The following is a 17,992-nucleotide window of genomic DNA, read 5'->3' on the forward strand; positions in this document are numbered from 1 at the left end:
TAACGGCCTGCAAGAACCGGGCCCGCCGTCACTCTCAACCATGGCGTTTCTGGTCGGTCGGCTGGGTGGTGATGGATGGAGGGCTGGTGCATCAGCAGAGCGTGGTACGTACCCCCCTCTCCGTTTTCCCTGATCTGACGGAACGGATGAACGGTCTGGGCTGCCCTGTCTTTTGCACTTGCATGACAAGCAAGCCTCTCCCAGGCCCAGTGACCACACACACATTCCCCTGCCCAACCCCTGCCTTCGTCAAAACCCCCTGCCCGATCGGGTTGCCAAGGATCGCGGCCAAAGAAGAGGTTTGAGTCAAATGAGTGTGAGTCTGCCCATCGCTGCCTTGGTCTGTCTTGACGGGGAAAACAATACTTTCACATACCAAACATGGGCCTTCGATGTCAATTCTCAAGTAGTTAATCATCAAATGGTGAGTGATCCGAATGAGAGTGACAGCGCAAAGGACGGGCGCTGGTTGGCCTTAGAGTGGTGTTTCAGGTAAAAGCTCCTTCTCTCGTCTTCTTCCACGACCGCCAAGCCTTTTCTTCGACACCTGAACAACCACGCGCCCACCACACCAACGCAACGCTTAATTAGTGCACACAACGATATCTGCAGTAGGACCTGAATATTTCTCCATTATTACGAACCGACGACAACTTCATTCTTGTCTTACACGTCAGGCGCATCCTCCAACGGAGCATCTCATAATTCCGGCTGCTGGCTGGGGGAGGTAGGTAGTCACAGTGTACATTCATTACATCAACTCCATCAACTGCAGCTGCACCACTATCAACAGCAGCCCAATCCGGTTTTTGGTCACAGCCACCACCACCAGAGTTTGTATCTTTGATCGCCATCAACCCCCCCTCTTTTTTCCCAAGTTATCCCGACCCCTTCAAAGAATTTTCCTGTCCTCTTCATCGCTCGAGAGTTTTACCCCCCACTGTGCCCGGTCATTGGTAGAGAACCCCTCATGCCACTCCCAAGAAGGGGGGCCCATTGTGTCCTAACTTTACAAATGATTGGACATCTCCGCACCATTCAACTCGGAGCTGGGCGGCAAGCTCCAAAGCAACGGTGAAGCTTTCCTCCAAACGACCCCTCCGGATTGGAGGGAATTTGATCGTCTCCTTGCAGCAAAAAAAGTCACGCTACACGCTTCCCTTCCTTTTCGAGTCCGAAAGTTAAACGAAGAGGCGAACCGAAAAACGAACCACACTTACACACACACCTCTTTTACGGAGCATACTCGGCTCTCTCCTCCGGCGGCTGGACAAGTTTGAACTGTCTCCATTGAGTTGACAGTCCGGGATCTACCAGTGCCGTTCATGATCGCCCGTCAAACACATCTTTGACCCCTCGTGGGGGGGGGGGGAAGATTCCCAAAGGGTCATTCATGCCCTTTAGCCTCCCAGCCCCGGATCTTCCTATGCTTTAGTCGTCGAGGTTAGTTATCTCGGCCGCCGCTCAGGTCAATCAGCCAGTTGCCACATTACCGGGTACATTCCAACCCGCGCCTTTTTTTCCTCCTCCGATTTTTAAACAGTCCAAAGCTCCAAGCCCGACAGCTGGCCCGACGAGGGGGCAAGTAATGTCTTGTGCTCTTACATCCTGGGACGTGCGAATTAACCAGTCTTGTTAAACTTGATCGTGCAGTTTGACACACAGTGGCTGGGCCGCCTACTCAGAGGACATCATCAGTTGTAGAGAGGCAGCCGTTTGGACTGACCTCCCGACCGACCGAGTGACAACACCACCTCACGGTTACAGAATCATCCTCCGTTTTTTGTTGAAATCTGTCCCCCATCCGCGGTATAAACCTACACATTACCAGATAACGGAGCATCTGCCCTCTTCAGCCCGCCGCCTTCGCGGCCGCGAGAAAGAAAGGGGTAAGGCATCGTCGGTCGGCGCTCCTTTGTAATCAGTTTTTTTGCAGTTTGTTTGCTCGAAAGATCATGATTGTTAGGCCTCTTGCTGTGAGGACACTTTGTGCAATACTATGACTCGACCGGGCGTTTGTGGTGGCGGGCGTACTACAGCAATCCATCCATCCATCCATCCATCCCGAGATCATGGAAGTACAGACCAACTGCAAGAACCCCTTACCTGTGCGTTGCATTCTTTTTGTAACAGGTCAGAAAAGATCTCGGCTGCTCGACACACACTTCACAAATTTAGACGGAAGGATTGGGTCCGTGTTATAAGCGGTCCCTTTTGTGGGTGATGGATGTGTCGACAAGATCATGTCCCGGCATATCATAGCTCGATGTAGGTAAAGATCTCTAAATGTGTGGACCCGAGAACGGCAAGCCTATGTCTATGTGCCTCAGGATCACCTTACGCAAAACCCCCAAAATTTAATATCACAAACGGCCCTTGGAAGATGGCTTCAATAAAAATTTCTTCTACATGTAAGCCACCAAGAACGCGAACGCGCAAAAATGTCAAATCGGCGGCTGCGAGTGTGGTGCTGAGCGTCGTGACACCGCCTCGTTCGGTCGGTCCTGTACGATGGCTGGACGAGGCATGCTTTCTGTCATTCCCGAGTCCAGTGGCGTTTTTGTGACCTGCAAATCAGGGAGTATGTACTGCCCAACGCCTCAGCATGCAGGCTTTCAGCTGGAGGGCTCCTTTTGTCAATTTCTTTCTCGTGCTTTTCTCAATTGGAAATTTGGGATGAGAGAGCGGTCGGACAAGGCTATCTGATGGCCTGGGAGATAGGGGAAGGGTCAAAGGTGAGGAGGTTTTGGCGGTAGTGGTGGTGGTGGTGGGTGTCTTGTATCGGCAGTGGTGTCTCCCGGCCTTGACCCTGTGGTTGACTGTTTCGAATCTTGTCCCAAGCCCGTCAACCTTGTGGACGACCGACTCCCCTCAGCGCGTGGATGGTGGTGGTTTTACGAGCTTCCAATCGTCCTTTCTTCTATGGACCAGTATATTCGGCGACAGTGGGAACTCCTGATGGCCGCCCTGTCCCATGGTTAGCCGTCTCACCACGCGCGAGCCTTTCTTGCCCATATTATCATCAGCCACTCATTTGGGTAGTTGCCTCGGTTGGAAAAGTGCGATGAATGTCTCGCTCAGACACCATTTCATCTCAAAGTCAAGATTGCTTTGTGTCGAAACGCTTTTGACATTTTGTGACGCTTCAGATCGCGTGTGCGACGACAACTATTGCCATCATCTCCTGCATGGCGCACTGCATGGTGAACCGCACGGCGGCTGGGCGCGCTGTAAGTCGTCCGTTTCTAACGGTCTCAAACGACAGGCCACCAGCGATGTTGGAGTAATGTTCGGGAGACCAATGTCACCCTCGGCGGCAGGGGAAACAATAGAGAGAGCACTGTAGTATCTTGAGATGTTTGATGTGAGTCGAGTGCATCATACATACAGATGATCTCTCGGATTGATTTGAAGTCGTTGCTTATCTTCATAAATCCATTCTTTGTTCTTCGAGGTGAAGATTCCCAACTTCAACCAGAGCGAAACCGTTGCGTCATGGGGCCCAAGCTTCTCCTCTCACAACAACCAATCACAGTCGTTTCTTTTCCTGATTTAGACTGCAGGAACTGTCCTGATGTAGCCTAACGGCTATCGGGGTTTCGTTGGCGTTGCTAAAAATGTTTCATCAGTGGGGTGGCAAGCGACGGGTGAACCAAAGACCCTGAACCCTGGATCTCGGGCTCCCGAACTAGGACAAGGGTTGTGTAAGGTAAGTATCTTTCAACATCAACAACAATCTGTCAGAAACATCAACAATTACCGATTCTGCGAGTAATACCGAGGGGAACAATGACAGCTGAGTCAGTGATACTAACACAATCAGGATGTTTATGTGTACCCAAGATGAGAGCCACCACCAAGAATAACAACAACAACAACAACAACAACAACAAAGATACCTACCGGCAGGCTGACTGCGGATGCGGCTGACTGACTGGGTGGGCTGAGGCCGAGAAGCTTGAAAGAAGGATCGCAGGGTTGAAAGTTGGGAGTCAGATACGGCGGTCATCGCCCCGTTCTGACTGTTCGGGCTGTTTCCTTTTGGGTGCTCGGTCAACACTCAGCAAGAGATACCATTCTCTACCCCATCATCACCACAATCATCGCCCCACACACACTGGAATTCTGGCTCTACTAATCGAAGCACAAAGACGGCATGTGAACGACCAAACCAACACGATGTCTCATACAGTCAAAGTCTCGGCAGTCTTCTGCCGTCAAAAAGCACCTGTTCTAGACTTGATGTCTCGTCTCGGCCTTCTCTTCCCTATCTAGTCCTACCGACATGTCATCGATATGGCATCCTTCCAGACCGTTTCCTCTTCTGGTGTTACCGAGCTGAATTATACCCCGGATCTTTCCTCCGGATATTTCATGGTGTCGACAATAGCTATCTAGCGGGTGATTACCATCCCCGCCGCTGAAGGTGCCGCATGTTCTCCCGTCCCACGCCGCACACAACGGACGGGAAGACAACAGGAAGCAGCAAACCTCGTCCGTTTTTGGGGATTTCTCAGCCTCATAGGTTTCTCTCCCAGGTCACTCTATCCTGAAAGGTCAGGATGTGGAATCAGTTCCTCCGATCTGGTCAGCTAATTCAGCCCACCTCATGGTCGGAATCTGAAGAAAAAACACAATTGTCCCGACCAGCCCAGCCCTTATCTCCAACATCTCTTTTCTCGAGGCTCCCAAAAGCCAAACCTGACACTTGAGCATGTTAGTTCAGATATCCAAAGTCAGCCCCGTAGCCAAGGCGGCCCGACCAACAAGCCTTTTCAACGGCTGGTCTGACTCCCGAACAAGGACCCTGATACACACAAGCGAGAGGCGCAATTTTCCCCTCAAACTTTGGACCAACCTACCTTACCTCCCTCGCCTGCTACTCAGATTTCTTGTCTTTCGCTTTTGGGTAGTTGGCAGTTTCTTGTCTGTCGGGTCGGACCTGTGTCAGCCAGCCCACCCGGGTTGCCGATCCGGGGTGATTTAAGTGCTTACTTTGGATTGTCAAGGATTTGTATGCCCCAGCGGTAGTGGAGCTGTTCAGCCGCTCGGTAGCATGGTAGCATATGCTCCGACGGGGAGTTGTAGAGAGATGGGGTGTTGTGTTGGCCTGGCATTGGGGATGAGTTTGGATTATGTGTTCTCCATGAGCGGTTCGGGATGAAGGTAGGGAATATGTTGGCTTTGGATGATGAGTCTTGGGTAGGACATGTGTAGTATCAAGTCCAACTTCAGCCTTTGGGTATGACAGCCTCATATTTGCAAGGCTGGCCACCAGAGGGAAAACCGTCAGCAGTGTGCAAGTCCGAATATGAGTAATTAACCACCAGCCAAAACGGTCTGATCAGTTGTTTGTTGAGAACAACATCTTGATAATGGGCTCCGTTAAGGGATATGCATGCACATCTATCTCGCAGGTAGCCCTCCTCTTGATAAAATCCTGTTCCTGTATCATGACATCCTCCACTCTCAGGCACAACCAGTCCAATGGGTGATCACCTGCTGCTCTCCCATCTCGGAAAGTTTTCCAACCTCACAATCTTTCCCGCAAAGGCAACAACCACCCCGAAACCTGCTATCCCACATAAACAACCACATCCCATCTCATCAAAAACTATTCATAACGGAACGTCCCAAATCAGCAACCAATACCCAAATTCCTGTCGTCATGATCTCCAATCGGTGGGTGTTGGCAAATGTGACTGTAACCTGCACACTGACGTAACACACCCAACGCTCCAACCAACAATACCCAAATTTGTTATCGTGGCATTTCGCCCAAAAACGTCAACCCATATCAAGCAAATTTAGCCAGTATCAAATCTATAACTTCTGCCAGCTATGGATTGTCAATGAGTTAATTTCACACGATTGTCATTGAACCCCTGATTTATCGTCGTACAGTTCTGCACGTGGTACTATAAAATCTGGGTTGAGATGAAAATCTTGGGTTGCATTTCCTTCGCCAACGAACCGCTCGCAAAGTGATGAATACCTACCAAACAAAGCGGTATAAGAAAAGAATGATCGCCTGACTTTTGTTCCGAGTTATGTACTACTTGATCAACAATCCCTTTAGGTATACCATCATATATCACCAACAGCCTTCCCTCTTCTCTCCCAATCGAAACATTCTCGAAGCTCTTTCCATTTGAATGCCCTTTCCCGCCCCTCCAACCAATGATGGGAATGGTGAGTGTGCGTGCTCCGACAGCACTGAACATCACGGCCCGAGACTTTGATATATCACCACCGATCCGTAGGACCCCTTACCGCAACAACCAAGTCAACAAAACACCGGTCAATCCTCGACCATCAACCGGACCCCGACCAAACACATCATGACTCGCACAACAAGTTTGCCTTTTCATCAAGTAATATTAAGACTGTGTATAGCTGGCACTCGGCCCAACCGGCGACGAGCCCACAAGTTTAGTACAGGGCAACAATATACAGCGTGCGAAAAGAAAAATTTCAAAAAGCTGAAACAATGAATGCACTCCCTCCCCCCCGAAACAGACTCCGGCTTGTTGTTTTTTTATCAACTCCGAATGTGGCAAGCCAAAAAAAAACCCCGGCTCGCCCCCCCTTCTAAAAAAAAAAACCCAACCGCATCCCAAGATGACCTGGCAGCTCCGGCGTCGTCGCTCATTGATGCCAATCCCATAAAAGCCATGCGTCCGTCGTCTTGACATACCATACCGCCCAACCCGCCTTGCCCATTAGAAAAGCTACACAGCCCTTGGCCGCCATGGCCGCCCATTCAGCCACTTTGCCCACTGCCCGTGTATTCTCCCCAGGGCGAGTAATCATGAGAAGCCCCGAATTCGTGATGCAATGTGTAATTTTCCCCGCGTATAACTCCGTAGATAAATACCGAGATGTCATTATTATGTTTTATTGAGGGGATTAATGCCCCGAGTCCCAAGCGCGGAAAAGAATGCGCCGGAACTCTCGAGTGCTGCACTCTTCCTTCGTCTATGCTCAGTCGTTGGTGAGACTAACTGAGACTCAGAAACTCGGGCAGAAGCTTCCATAGCATGGATCAGGAAGGATGCGTTCACACCAACACAGCCTCCCCAACCGAGCTGATTTAGGCCTTGCGGGAGCGAGTAGAAGTGCCATTGGTCTTGACACCAGTGGCCTTGACGTCCTTGCCGTGAATGATGGTGCTCGGGTCGGGAAGAGGAGCCTGGGACATTCTGCGGACAGCCTTGCGGCCAGTGGGGCGCTTCCCATCCTTCTTGTAGGTGGCGAAGTAGAAGGAGATGAAGAGGAAGAGGTAAGAGCTGAGAATACCGATACCGGAGAAGGCAGCAAACTCCTCACCCGCGCACTTGCCGGCGGAGGGCATCCAGGGCCAGTAAGCCGAAGTGAAGTAAGTGTACGACGCGAAGTAGACGAAGCCTTTGACGCCAAGTTAGTAACCTTGACCAAAGAGGACCGGGAAAGGCCATGACTCGAACTTACCAAGATCAATGACGAACTGGATAATCTGGAGACGGGTGATCCACTCCTTCCACCAGATCTTGACGCCACGCGCGCTCTGGAAGTAGTACCAGTACATGACGACGTGGACGAGGAGGTTGAGGCAGATGACAACCCATGAGACGGCAGTGGAACCGATGAGCTGGGTGTAGCAGAGGAGAGCGGTAGCGCCGTGGTGGTAGCAGTGAAGGAAGGTGAGAGGCTTCTTCTTGAGGAACAGGAAACAGGTATCCAACAGCTCGAGGTACTTGGTGAGGTAGTTCAACTGGTTACCGTCAGTACAAAGGCCCAATTCGGCCAGAAGCAGCGGTCAACTCACGTAGTAGAGGACAACCATGGGCTGAGTCCAGCCGCCATCAGCATCGCAGATGGCAAAGAAGAGACCCTTGCGAACAACAGTGGGAAGCATCTGCTCGATGAAGAGAGCGAGGAGGATGCCGGAAATGGCGGTCAGGTAAAAGTTGTGGATCAGGAAGAGCGTCCTGAGCTTGAAGGGCTCGCGGCTGCGCATGTACTCTCGGCCACCAAAGATGATGGCATAGTAGATGACGATGAAGATGCTCGTTTCCTTCAGGGTAGACATGGGAGTCTGACCGGGCTGGAAGCGGAAGTCATCGGCAGGGTAGCCAACAACTTTCTCGAAGGCCTTGTTGAAGATGGGCCAGAGGTGGATGCCGAATGGCCGGTCCAACGTTGGGACCGGCAGCTGGTCGAGAATCGAAGCCATTGTGAAGACAAAACGCGATTAAATCTATCGTAAGTTCTCCTGAAGGCGAGGAAGAGCAGTCAGCACGAGGCGTCGGGAGAAGGGGGGAGTACAAAAACACGGTGGACTGGACGGGGTGTTAAGTGCTTACCTGTCACGTTTTTGCTCGGAACACACGGATGGGAACAAGAGAAGGGAAATGCCGGTTCAGCGGCAGCAAACAACCCAAAGAGAATAAGAGAAAAGAAGAAACGTCGCGACACCCAAGCAGCAGGAACGATTAAGCTGAGTACCTTGGGGGGGGGGGGGGGGGGGGGGGGGATGCGCCGACAAAGAAGGTTTGCGGAAGGTGGTGATGGTGGAAGTCTGGGGCACGGGAAACCAAATATTTTCAGAGACTGGACTGCCCTGGCGCAAAAGGGGAACCCGCGAAGAAGGCTAGCCTCAACCACCTTGGCTCATTTCCAGTTCCTGCATGTGAAGTCTCATTTTCCAGCTGACAATTTTTCTGCCGGCCCAATCATCGCTTGGCATCTCTCGTCTCACCTTCAGCGCCCCACCGACACCTCGACAGACCCCGGACCTCGGAATCGAGGAGTGGCCTTGTCCGTGTCCGGTCGAGACTGTCGTTGAAAACCAGAGCAGCGGACAGCCTGCCAAAACCACCTGTTACTTCACCTAACGAAACAGTTCGGACACGGAGCCAGACGCTTCATGTGCCAGCACGAGTCGTACGGCATCTTCATGCTCACCGTCACCGCGCTGCCTTCGTCTCGGCGTTGCCCCCTTTCCACTGCAGACGTTGCCTGACTGAAACCCACATCTCTTGATCTCTCGGCCCTATCGCAGGACGAGCAGGGTGGACACTGCTTCGTTGTCCTGTTGCCCAGGCCGCCGCCAAATCAACAACAACAAATCCCTCGCCATTGGCCAATTCGCAGTCAGGATCGGCGGGTCGGCGTGCCGTGTGCTTCGAAGGCCGGAAAGGCCGGATGCCAAGCACACGGAGATTGGACGGCGGCTTGGTTTGCAACCCAACTGTCCCGGTCCCGGTGCCGCCGGTTCCGGGTGTGTTTCGGAGCTGTCGATGACGTACTTTCATTGCGGGACAAGTGAAAACAAACTTTTGTGATTTCCAAAATAAAGAGAGGCGTGTTGGCGGCGGTTGTAACTTGAGACTACCTTGGGAAATTTTCCTTATAAACAAATCACCAAGTCATGATCAATGACATCGACTTGATGCTGACTTGCAGATTATGCTACAACCGAGGCGGCGGCGAGCTTCAGCCACGGCTCAAACATGGCACAAGCCACACAATGGTTCCGCAGAAAAGCTGGAGAAATCGGTCAATTGAATATCTTTGAATGGCGGGGCCGAGTTTCAACGGTAAAGCTAGTGGATTAAGCAGAAAGATATGCATAACCGAAGATGGTTCGATTCTATTAGCCGTCATTGGCTGGAATACCGCAACCCACGCACACCTCCAAGCTTCTGATCCCGAGTTGACTGCATCAAATCAATCGTAACCAAGCCACTTCCCCGGCCCAGCCCACCGTCGACGTCGAGCTTCCGCTGCCTCCTCCCGGTCTCGGATCCTGCACAGAAATCCCCTCTCTCTCTTCAGACCATTCACAATGTCGGCCTCTCTCCTCCGCATCGCCGCCCGCGGCACCTCCAGCGCCTTCTTCCGCACCGTTGTTGCCCGGCCCCAGCCTATCGCTGTGCGCGCTGCCGTCGCCGTCCCCAAGACCTTCAGCACATCGATGCGCATGCGCTCCGAGCACGCCGAGGAGACCTTTGAGGAGTTTTCTGCTCGGTGAGTGCTGGACTGGCTGTCGAGGGCACCCTGGAAGAGCTTTCGGAAAGCTCTGAAGCTAGCTTCCTCGACATGACGTGACCCTTGTGCTTGAACCCCATATCTGGGCCTCAGACACCAGCCACAGCTATCTTGATACGGCCCATTGGCTAACATGAAGCTTTACACAGCTACGAGAAGGAGTTTGATAGCGTTCAGGATGTCTTTGAGCTCCAGGTATGCCTGCCATCTGCAAGCTTGCCAGCGTGCTCTTGCTAACCCGAAGCTTTCCCCCACCTTGTAGCGCAACCTGAACAACGCTTTTGCCTACGATCTCGTCCCCTCCCCTGCCGTCCTCGCCGCTGCCCTCAGGGCCGCGAGAAGAGTCAACGACTTCCCCACTGCCGTCCGCGTTTTCGAGGGTACGATCTGCTCTCCCTTTTTTCCATGCGGGATATTCCTGCCTCGGTAGACAAGATGCTGATATTGTGATATAGGCATCAAGGCCAAGGTCGAGAACAAGGGCCAGTACGAGCAGTACCTTGCTGAGCTCAAGCCCCTTCGTGAGGAGCTCGGCATCGAGCTCAAGGAGGACCTCTACCCCGAGGAGGCTAACTAAATGCTCGACTATTCATCGACATACTTTCTTGTTCTTTCACTAGACGACGAATTTAAAAGGCCAACCTCACACGCTTCACCACACATCCATAGACTGCACAGCTGGCTTGGACACTTTGAAGGCAAAAGCTGGCTGCTGCCGGTTCGGTGTGAGAGTTCATCATTATGGATACCACTGAAACCCGTCCACCACATCTCATCTCTCTGCCTTGATAGAAAGGAAGGAGATAGATAAAAATCAATGTGTATATTTTCTGTTACGGCTGTGTTTTTCTTGCATGTAGTATTGCGGTTGTCCCTGCCTCGCCGAAGACAATAAGCTCGGACAACTTTTTGGGGTTCGGACACTGTCGTGGAATTCAAGTTCAGTCATGATGCACTTGCACCGTAGAGGGAACAGCTAAAAGACTAAGGTCATACGCAGTAACAGGCTCACAGTCATGGCAGGCTTTCAGGGTAGGCACGAGTATGTATTTTTCAACCGTTGTCCTCTATCGCGGGCCAACTAACACCAGGTAGTCTCGAAAGACATTTAACACCATACAATATTTAACCTGCATCGGAAACATTGATATTGTTCCTTTCCAACATGAACTATTAACCTCATCTTCATAACAGGCCAGCCGCTCTTCTCTTTGCCTCATATCCATCACATCTCCCCTCCAAATTTATTATTCCCAGGCTTCCTCTACCCAAAATTTCACAACCCAACCATCTCCTCCCCCAAAACAGTAAAATGCCCTCCAGCCCCCGTCCACCCAAACCTGACACCCTCCAAACAACCTTTTCTCACACCCACCACCCTCGGCGTCTTGATCTCCTCCTCTTCTCCTCTATGTCCCGTCTGACAACTAGCATTAAACCCCCAGGTAACCACCCTCCCATCCACCGTAACAGCGACCCCATGCTCCGCCCCCGCCTCGACCCATCTAATCTTGTCGTTTTCCCCCTCCCCCAGCGGCAAGAGCCTCACCGGACAGGTCACAATCCTCGCCCTACCCCTCCCATCCCTAACCACAAACTCCTCCTCCCATTTTTGTCCCTTTTGTGCTGTCAACGTGTCGATATCTACCCCCGTGGCGAAAGAGTCAAGCCTTCCCCAGGAGTAAACACTCCCGTCATCCAACAAGCAAAGGCTATGACTATTTCCTCCGGTTAGATATTTTATTCTTCGGCCGTTTAGTATCCCCTCTAGGTTGGTAACCCGGGTTGGTGTCGAAATGAATAACCCCCCCCCATCTTCTCCCCGGTTGGAGACGAGGGCTCCTGTTTGGGCGTAGTTGTCTAATCCCCAAGCCCACACCTCTCCGTTTTCACCAACGGCAAAACTGTGGTCTGGTCCGGCGGCGATGTCGATGATGTTTTTTAGTTTTATTTTCCTCGGTGTGACTGCGCAGGAGAGAAGAGAATTTCCGCGTTGGGGAAGACGGCGGCCGAGTTGGCCTTGCTCGCTGCCTAGGCCCCATGTGTAGACTTGGCCGGTTTTGGTCAGGGCTAGGATGTGGTTACCTCTTGCGGAGATTTTGGTTATGGGTTCAGGCAGGGGGATGGGGAGGGGGGTGCGTTGGATGGCGGTTTGGGGGGTGAAGAGAGAGACGCCTTGGGAGGAGCGGGTGCAGCCCCAGCCGTAGATTTGGCCGGTGGTGGAGAGGAGGAAGGTGGCGCTGTCGCAGGCGGTGATTTGGGTCCATTTTGGGGGGTTTATGTTTGGGAATGGGACGGGGTGGGGGGTGGATTCGAGGGGGTTGATGTCTGGTTCCGAAGAGGTGGTGGAGGAGTTGTCGTCGTGGAGGGTGAGGTTTTTGAGGTGTTCTTCCAGCCGGGCGGAGCTGGTGTCTCTTCCCAGGGCACCGTTGTCGTTGACGCCCCAGGTGAGGATTTCGTTTGTGGAGGTGAGGGCGGCGCAGTGCATACCGCCGACGGCGAGTTGGACTACTTTGTTTTTGATTGTGGGAAATGATCCCTTTTTGAGGGATTTCTCGGATGGTGATGGGCAGGAGAGGAAAGGGTTGAGTGTTGGGACTCTGACGTCTCCGACGCGGTGGTTGGGGCCGAGGCCGAGCTCTGCATTGTCGTTGCTTCCTAGGCAGTAGATTCGAAGGTATGGAGTGTTGGCGGGCTCCTCGTCTTGGGCTGCTTGTTGATGAGGTTGTGTTTTGGGCTTTTTGGAAGGGCGAGAGGCGTTTGCTGGGTCGGCATAGATGATGGATCGTTTGCGGCTAGATCGTCGGGGTGATGTACGGTCACCGTCCATCATTAGCAACTTAAGGAGGTGGCAAGTGGTTCACAAGATGGGACAGTGGTGGCGTGAATGTGCTGCTAGAGGGAGACTTCAGTCTGGTGCTTGGGAGTGTGAAGAAAGAGAGAAGTGTGTATGTTTCATGGTGTTCAATGATCAAGAGGACTGGAAATATACAGGATACCTTAAATATTGCTTAAATTTGATGAGAAAACATTGATTACAAAGACTAGATTCAAATCTCCCAGGCAAGTAGGCATCCACTGAAAGAGCGAGCATAGAGTGCGATCGTTTGTCTTGTTTGGTTAGGTAGGCGTTCGGATCTACACCATGGTGGCAGAGCCTCGGACTCAGGGATCAAATATCGGTTTTGAGCACTGATAATATGCTGTAAACGCAATAAGCTGGTACAATGAGGCCCAGATCAAGAACTGAGGCTCTCCCAGTCTTAGCAGCGCTCTTTTCACCACACCATTCTGTACATTTTCTAGGTCATTTGATCCCTGTGATCATTCGAAGATATTTGAAGTCAATAAAGCTGACAAACACTGATTACAAAGACAGGAAGGTTGTGTCAAAAAGAAATAGTCAAAAACCATGCACCCATCCGCCTCCAGCCAATGAGCGTCCCCCACTTACATGCGCCCATCCTGTTTGGGACTTCATCCAGCAATGTTGCAGTCACCGAGAAAAATCGAGCCCATACGGTTCGGACAGCTTCTGTAGGTAGGTACCTATCTGGTAGGTTTGGATTTCTGTCTTTTCATTTTGTCTACCTAGGGGTCTAAAGCGGCTGAGACCAATGACCATAGCACTCGAGCCATCCGTCCTGGTTGGACACAAATTCATCTAATGTTTTTCATCAAACCACGCATTAGGACTTTCAGAAACATCGTGCTGTCTATGGCAGCAGAGAACGGAAACAACATTTACTTTAGATTGATCGTCGAGAAGTAACTCTTGAGATTTCCATCCCGGTCTTTGCAACGGCAGCTCATATAGAACGGCGCTTGCATCCCACATTCCACACACGAGTCGGCGTACCCGCCCGGAACACTGTGAATGAGGGGTCAGTACCCGGGTAAGTACTTGTGGATGTGGCAAAAACCAAAGCAAACATACACCCCGTCTGTCTTGAACAGATTGCCATTGAAATTCGAGATACAAGGATTCAGATCCAGCTTTGACCACCTCATGGTGTTGTACGTGGTCTGGCACTGGGCGACCATCCAGCGCTGCTCGACAATGAAGAAGGTTCCCGAGCAGCTGCTAAACCAGTGTTGGGCGGTGGCATGATCGGCTTCGGCCAGGAATACAGCTGCGGAGCCGAGTATGGTGGATAGTTTCATGGTGGAAATTATAGAATGTGGAGGTGGGTGGTAAGTTGAGACCAAAGACAGAGAGCAAGTACGGAGAACATCATCTGGCGGCGTTGTCTCTTATAGCTGAGCAGAATTGTCCAGGAGAGATATCTCATCGAGACCCCTGAGGACTGCCTATTTCCACACATGGTACTACAAGAATTTACAACTCGCATCGAGTGGCGCTTTCACCAACAGCATCATGAGCTTACGCTCGCTAACGATACTTGGCAACGCAGTAGTGTTGTTGATGCAGTGCACTATCTGCCAACAGACATGTAAATCCTCAAGACGATGCTACCTTGTTGGCCCAAACTCTTTCCACCACCACGCGCTCGAGATATCACCAGATACAATTCAGGCGGGGCTTCTTCCAGCCGTGATCCGAATGCCTCCAAGGCGTATCCTGTTCGGAGCGTGGCTGGCAAAGACGTGAACTTTAAAATGAGCTCTCATGTGTCTTCATATGATACAACTCTACTCACTATACAAATCTACTCTTGCTGCCCAGGTGCCTCCTCCCCATACACCCAAGTCAAACCCTTCTTGCCCTCCTTTGTCTTCCTCAACAGAATTTCGCTCACAACCACCTCAACACCCTGCTTCTGCCTCCTCTCCCTAACAAAATGCTCCAACACCTCCGCTCTGCTCTTGACCTTGCCCTCGGCCACCTTCTGCTCCACCTCCTCCTCGGTAGGCACGCCAAAGTTCTTGAAAGGATACTTGTCGTACGTCTCCTCGCTCAACAGCTTAAACTTCGGCCCCTTATCATCCACCAAAAAGAACGAACCCACCAGCTCCTTCCAATCCTTCTTCTCAGTAAACCTCTCCAGGCTCGCCGGCTGCCACATTGGAACCCTCCTGGGCTTCTCCACCAACTTAGCCGTAACCCCCTCGTTAAAATCAGGATAAGACATAAACTTGGTCGCAATCGAATGCTCCCTCTTGAACGCCTCAGCAATACTCCACGTCTTCCCAATCCTCATCTGCTTCAACGTAACATGCACCGACGTCGGGCTCCTCAAATGCAACGTGTTCAGCGTCTTCGTCGCCCACTCCCCCGTAACCTCATTTTTCTCCTCCTCCCTCAAAGCATGCATAATCTCATCCACCGTGTCAAACCCAAAACACCTATCAATCGCCCTCCTCACCTCCCCCGCAACCGCCATCGGCTCCTCCCACGGCAGTCCCGTGACAAACTCCTCAATAGTATCATTCACAACCTCCAACCTCCTGCTCATCTGGTCATAGTCCTTAAACCTCAACTCGGCCAGCCTGCTCTCCAGCGCGTTCAAGCTCGAGCTGTGCAGATAATGCGTCGCAACCCCCGCATAAAAAGCATTCACCCCCTTCAACTGCCCGCTCGTCAGCGCCAACCAAGTCCCCACCTCCCCCGCCATCCTCGGCAGGAAAAAACTCGCGCCCACGTCGGGAAAAAACCCAATCGTGGTCTCCGGCATAGAAAACACCGTGTTCTCGGTGGCGATCCTAAAAGGGGCATGAATGCTCAATCCAACCCCACCGCCCATGGTGAACCCGTCCATGAAGGCAATGTATGGCTTGTTGTACGTGGCGATCAGATGGTTGAGCTTGTACTCTTGGGCAAAGTAGGCAGCCGACTTCGCAGGGCCATCAATGGTAGGGTCTCGGTTCCATTCGACGAGTTGCTGGACGTCACCACCCGCGCAAAAGCCCTTTCGGCCGGCACCTTTGATGACGATGACGTTGGCCATGTCGGATTTGGACCACTCGAGGAGGCGGGGTGCGATTTTCCGGATCATGGACCCGTTGAGGGCGTTGAGCTTGTTGGGGCGGTTGAGCTCGATGGTGCGGAGGCCATAGAGGGATTGGAAGAGGACGTCTTCGGGGTCGTCGTTGGGGCAGGGGGTGAAGTGGGCGTAGGAGGAGGAGGACATCTGGGAGGTGGGTTATTAGTTTACCAGAATAGTGGTAGTGGTGGTGGTGTCGACACTCAGACGAAGGGAGGGGAATGTACCATTCGTGATTGTGGTTGCTGCTGAGGCAGCAGCTTAGCTCTGAGGGGCATGGCGGCGGCGGCTCTGAAGATGGAGGAGCTTGGTCTGGCGGCAGCGCGACATGGAGCCGCTGCTCTGGCAAGAATCGCCTGGGGAAACATTTAAAATTGAAGTAAAGGCGATTGCCCTCTGGCGGTGGACTATGACGGGGAAGGGACCCAGAGTGATAACTGTGCCAACGCCTTTTCTCCCTCGGTTCGGTTCTTCGGTCGTCGTCGTCAAGCTTTCTTCCAACAACCACAGCTTTTTGCCAATTGATGACCCGAAGCTGCCCGCGCAAAGCTCAAGCAAGTGTTTCTTTCGGGCCAGGGGGCCCCGGTCAAAAGGTGACGTCGGATGAATTTTTCCGCTAACAGCTGGTGGCCAGCTGCCCCTCACTTACAAGCACATCACTTTCTCTTTTTGGACAGTTTCTTCTTATCAATTGTTCATGATGATTTCATACACTCATTCTATGTCCCTGAAAATTCAAAGCTTCTCCCACCCGTTCGAATCCTCCTCCAGCTTTTTGATCCCCGTCAAGCCCTGGAAGAAGCTCGCCAAGCCCCAAGCACCTGGGTCAGGAACTTCCTCAAACCCAGAACCGCCAATGTAGACGGTCCTTCCAAGACTGGCCTTCATCCCCTTGGTGCCTTCAGCACCAGCAACTGCTGCCTCTGCTGCCTTCTTAACATCTCCTGTCTCCTCAAGAGTGTTGACAAACGGATATAGAGCATCCACAAGTGTGCGATCTCCAGGCCGAGCTGGTGTGTATTTTGAGAGGGCTTCACAGCTTTGGCGAAGTGCGGCAGCCCAAACCTTGGCTGATGCCTCCTTTTCGCTTTGTGATGTTGTTCTCAAAGCAGCAACAAGAGCGTTGAGAAAGATGGCGTACAAGGCTCCAGATGTGCCGTCCATTTCCATCTCGACCACTGGGATGATGTTGGCAAGGTCTATCACAACGTCGCCAGTCAAGGGCTTGCTCGAGAGGTGGCGCAAGATGGCTGTTGCTGTTAGCGCAATGTTTCAACGTCAAGAAATGGTGATAAACTAACCTTCAGCACCCCTCTTGAGACCAATACCGCAGTCTCCATCACCAACAATAGTATCATACCGCGTCACATCAGGTTCCGCCGCAACCACCGCCTCCAACCCCCGAGTGAACACCTCCTGAGCAGCCTTCGCATCGACCCTCAACCCACTCTCGCCTACCTCCTCCCCATTCGATGCATCCTCCTCCCTCGTAGCCTGATTCCTCTCCTCCCAAGTCAACTTCGATATCTGCGCCGGCCACCCCGTAGCCTCACACTCATCATCCAACAACTCAATCATCCCCGGTCCCCCGATATCCGTATTCACCACATTCAACAAACTAACACTAAACCCCAACCCATTCAAGCTCGTCATATACGTCCCACTCAACACCCTCACCGGCTTGATATTCCAGTCCTCACCCAACTGCTTCACCACCTCAGCCACAATCCCTCCCAATTCCAGTACACTCACCCCACCCAAGTTATTCACCAACAAAACCACCTCATTCGAATTGACATTCACAAAACCCCTCTCCTTGTCATTCCTATCCAGCATCATCCTCAGCATCTTTCCCACCAATTGCTTCAGTTCCATTTTCTCCCTCCCCGCCCCGGCCTCATTATGGATTCCCATCCCAATCTCAACCTCATCATCCCCCCAAACTTCTCCCCCTCCTCCTCCTTATTCACCGCCCGTCCCGGTACATGGAACCCGCCCAAGACTAGCCCCCAACA

At 52.2% G+C, this 17,992-nt stretch overlaps 5 protein-coding genes across 5 annotated transcripts; 1 reads left to right on the plus strand and 4 right to left on the minus strand.

Moving 5' to 3' along the window:
• Window positions 1–7,093: 7,093 nt before the first annotated feature.
• Window positions 7,094–8,215, minus strand: PODANS_2_11530 (uncharacterized protein; the record flags this gene model as incomplete). The annotated part of the gene is made up of 3 exons (XM_001911931.1): window positions 7,094–7,407; window positions 7,471–7,735; window positions 7,808–8,215. 3 exons carry the CDS (start codon window positions 8,213–8,215, stop codon window positions 7,094–7,096), a joined length of 987 nt encoding a protein of 328 aa, XP_001911966.1.
• Window positions 8,216–9,829: 1,614 nt separating this feature from the next.
• PODANS_2_11540 (uncharacterized protein) lies at window positions 9,830–10,609 on the plus strand (the record flags this gene model as incomplete). The annotated part of the gene is made up of 4 exons (XM_001911932.1): window positions 9,830–10,011; window positions 10,182–10,227; window positions 10,295–10,412; window positions 10,488–10,609. 4 exons carry the CDS (start codon window positions 9,830–9,832, stop codon window positions 10,607–10,609), a joined length of 468 nt encoding a protein of 155 aa, XP_001911967.1.
• A 699-nt stretch (window positions 10,610–11,308) lies between these two features.
• Window positions 11,309–12,865, minus strand: PODANS_2_11550 (uncharacterized protein; the record flags this gene model as incomplete). Its single annotated transcript, XM_001911933.1, has 1 exon — window positions 11,309–12,865. The coding sequence occupies one exon, from the start codon at window positions 12,863–12,865 to the stop codon at window positions 11,309–11,311; it is 1,557 nt and encodes a 518-aa protein (XP_001911968.1).
• A 1,837-nt stretch (window positions 12,866–14,702) lies between these two features.
• Window positions 14,703–16,255, minus strand: PODANS_2_11560 (uncharacterized protein; the record flags this gene model as incomplete). The annotated part of the gene is made up of 2 exons (XM_001911934.1): window positions 14,703–16,124; window positions 16,205–16,255. The coding sequence occupies 2 exons, from the start codon at window positions 16,253–16,255 to the stop codon at window positions 14,703–14,705; spliced, it is 1,473 nt and encodes a 490-aa protein (XP_001911969.1).
• Window positions 16,256–16,712: 457 nt separating this feature from the next.
• PODANS_2_11570 (uncharacterized protein) lies at window positions 16,713–17,891 on the minus strand (the record flags this gene model as incomplete). Its single annotated transcript, XM_001911935.1, has 2 exons — window positions 16,713–17,227; window positions 17,279–17,891. 2 exons carry the CDS (start codon window positions 17,889–17,891, stop codon window positions 16,713–16,715), a joined length of 1,128 nt encoding a protein of 375 aa, XP_001911970.1.
• Window positions 17,892–17,992: the final 101 nt, after the last annotated feature.

The sequence above is a fragment of the Podospora anserina genome, chromosome 2, assembly GCF_000226545.1.
Source record: "Podospora anserina S mat+ genomic DNA chromosome 2, supercontig 2".
NCBI lineage: Eukaryota > Fungi > Ascomycota > Sordariomycetes > Sordariales > Podosporaceae > Podospora > Podospora anserina.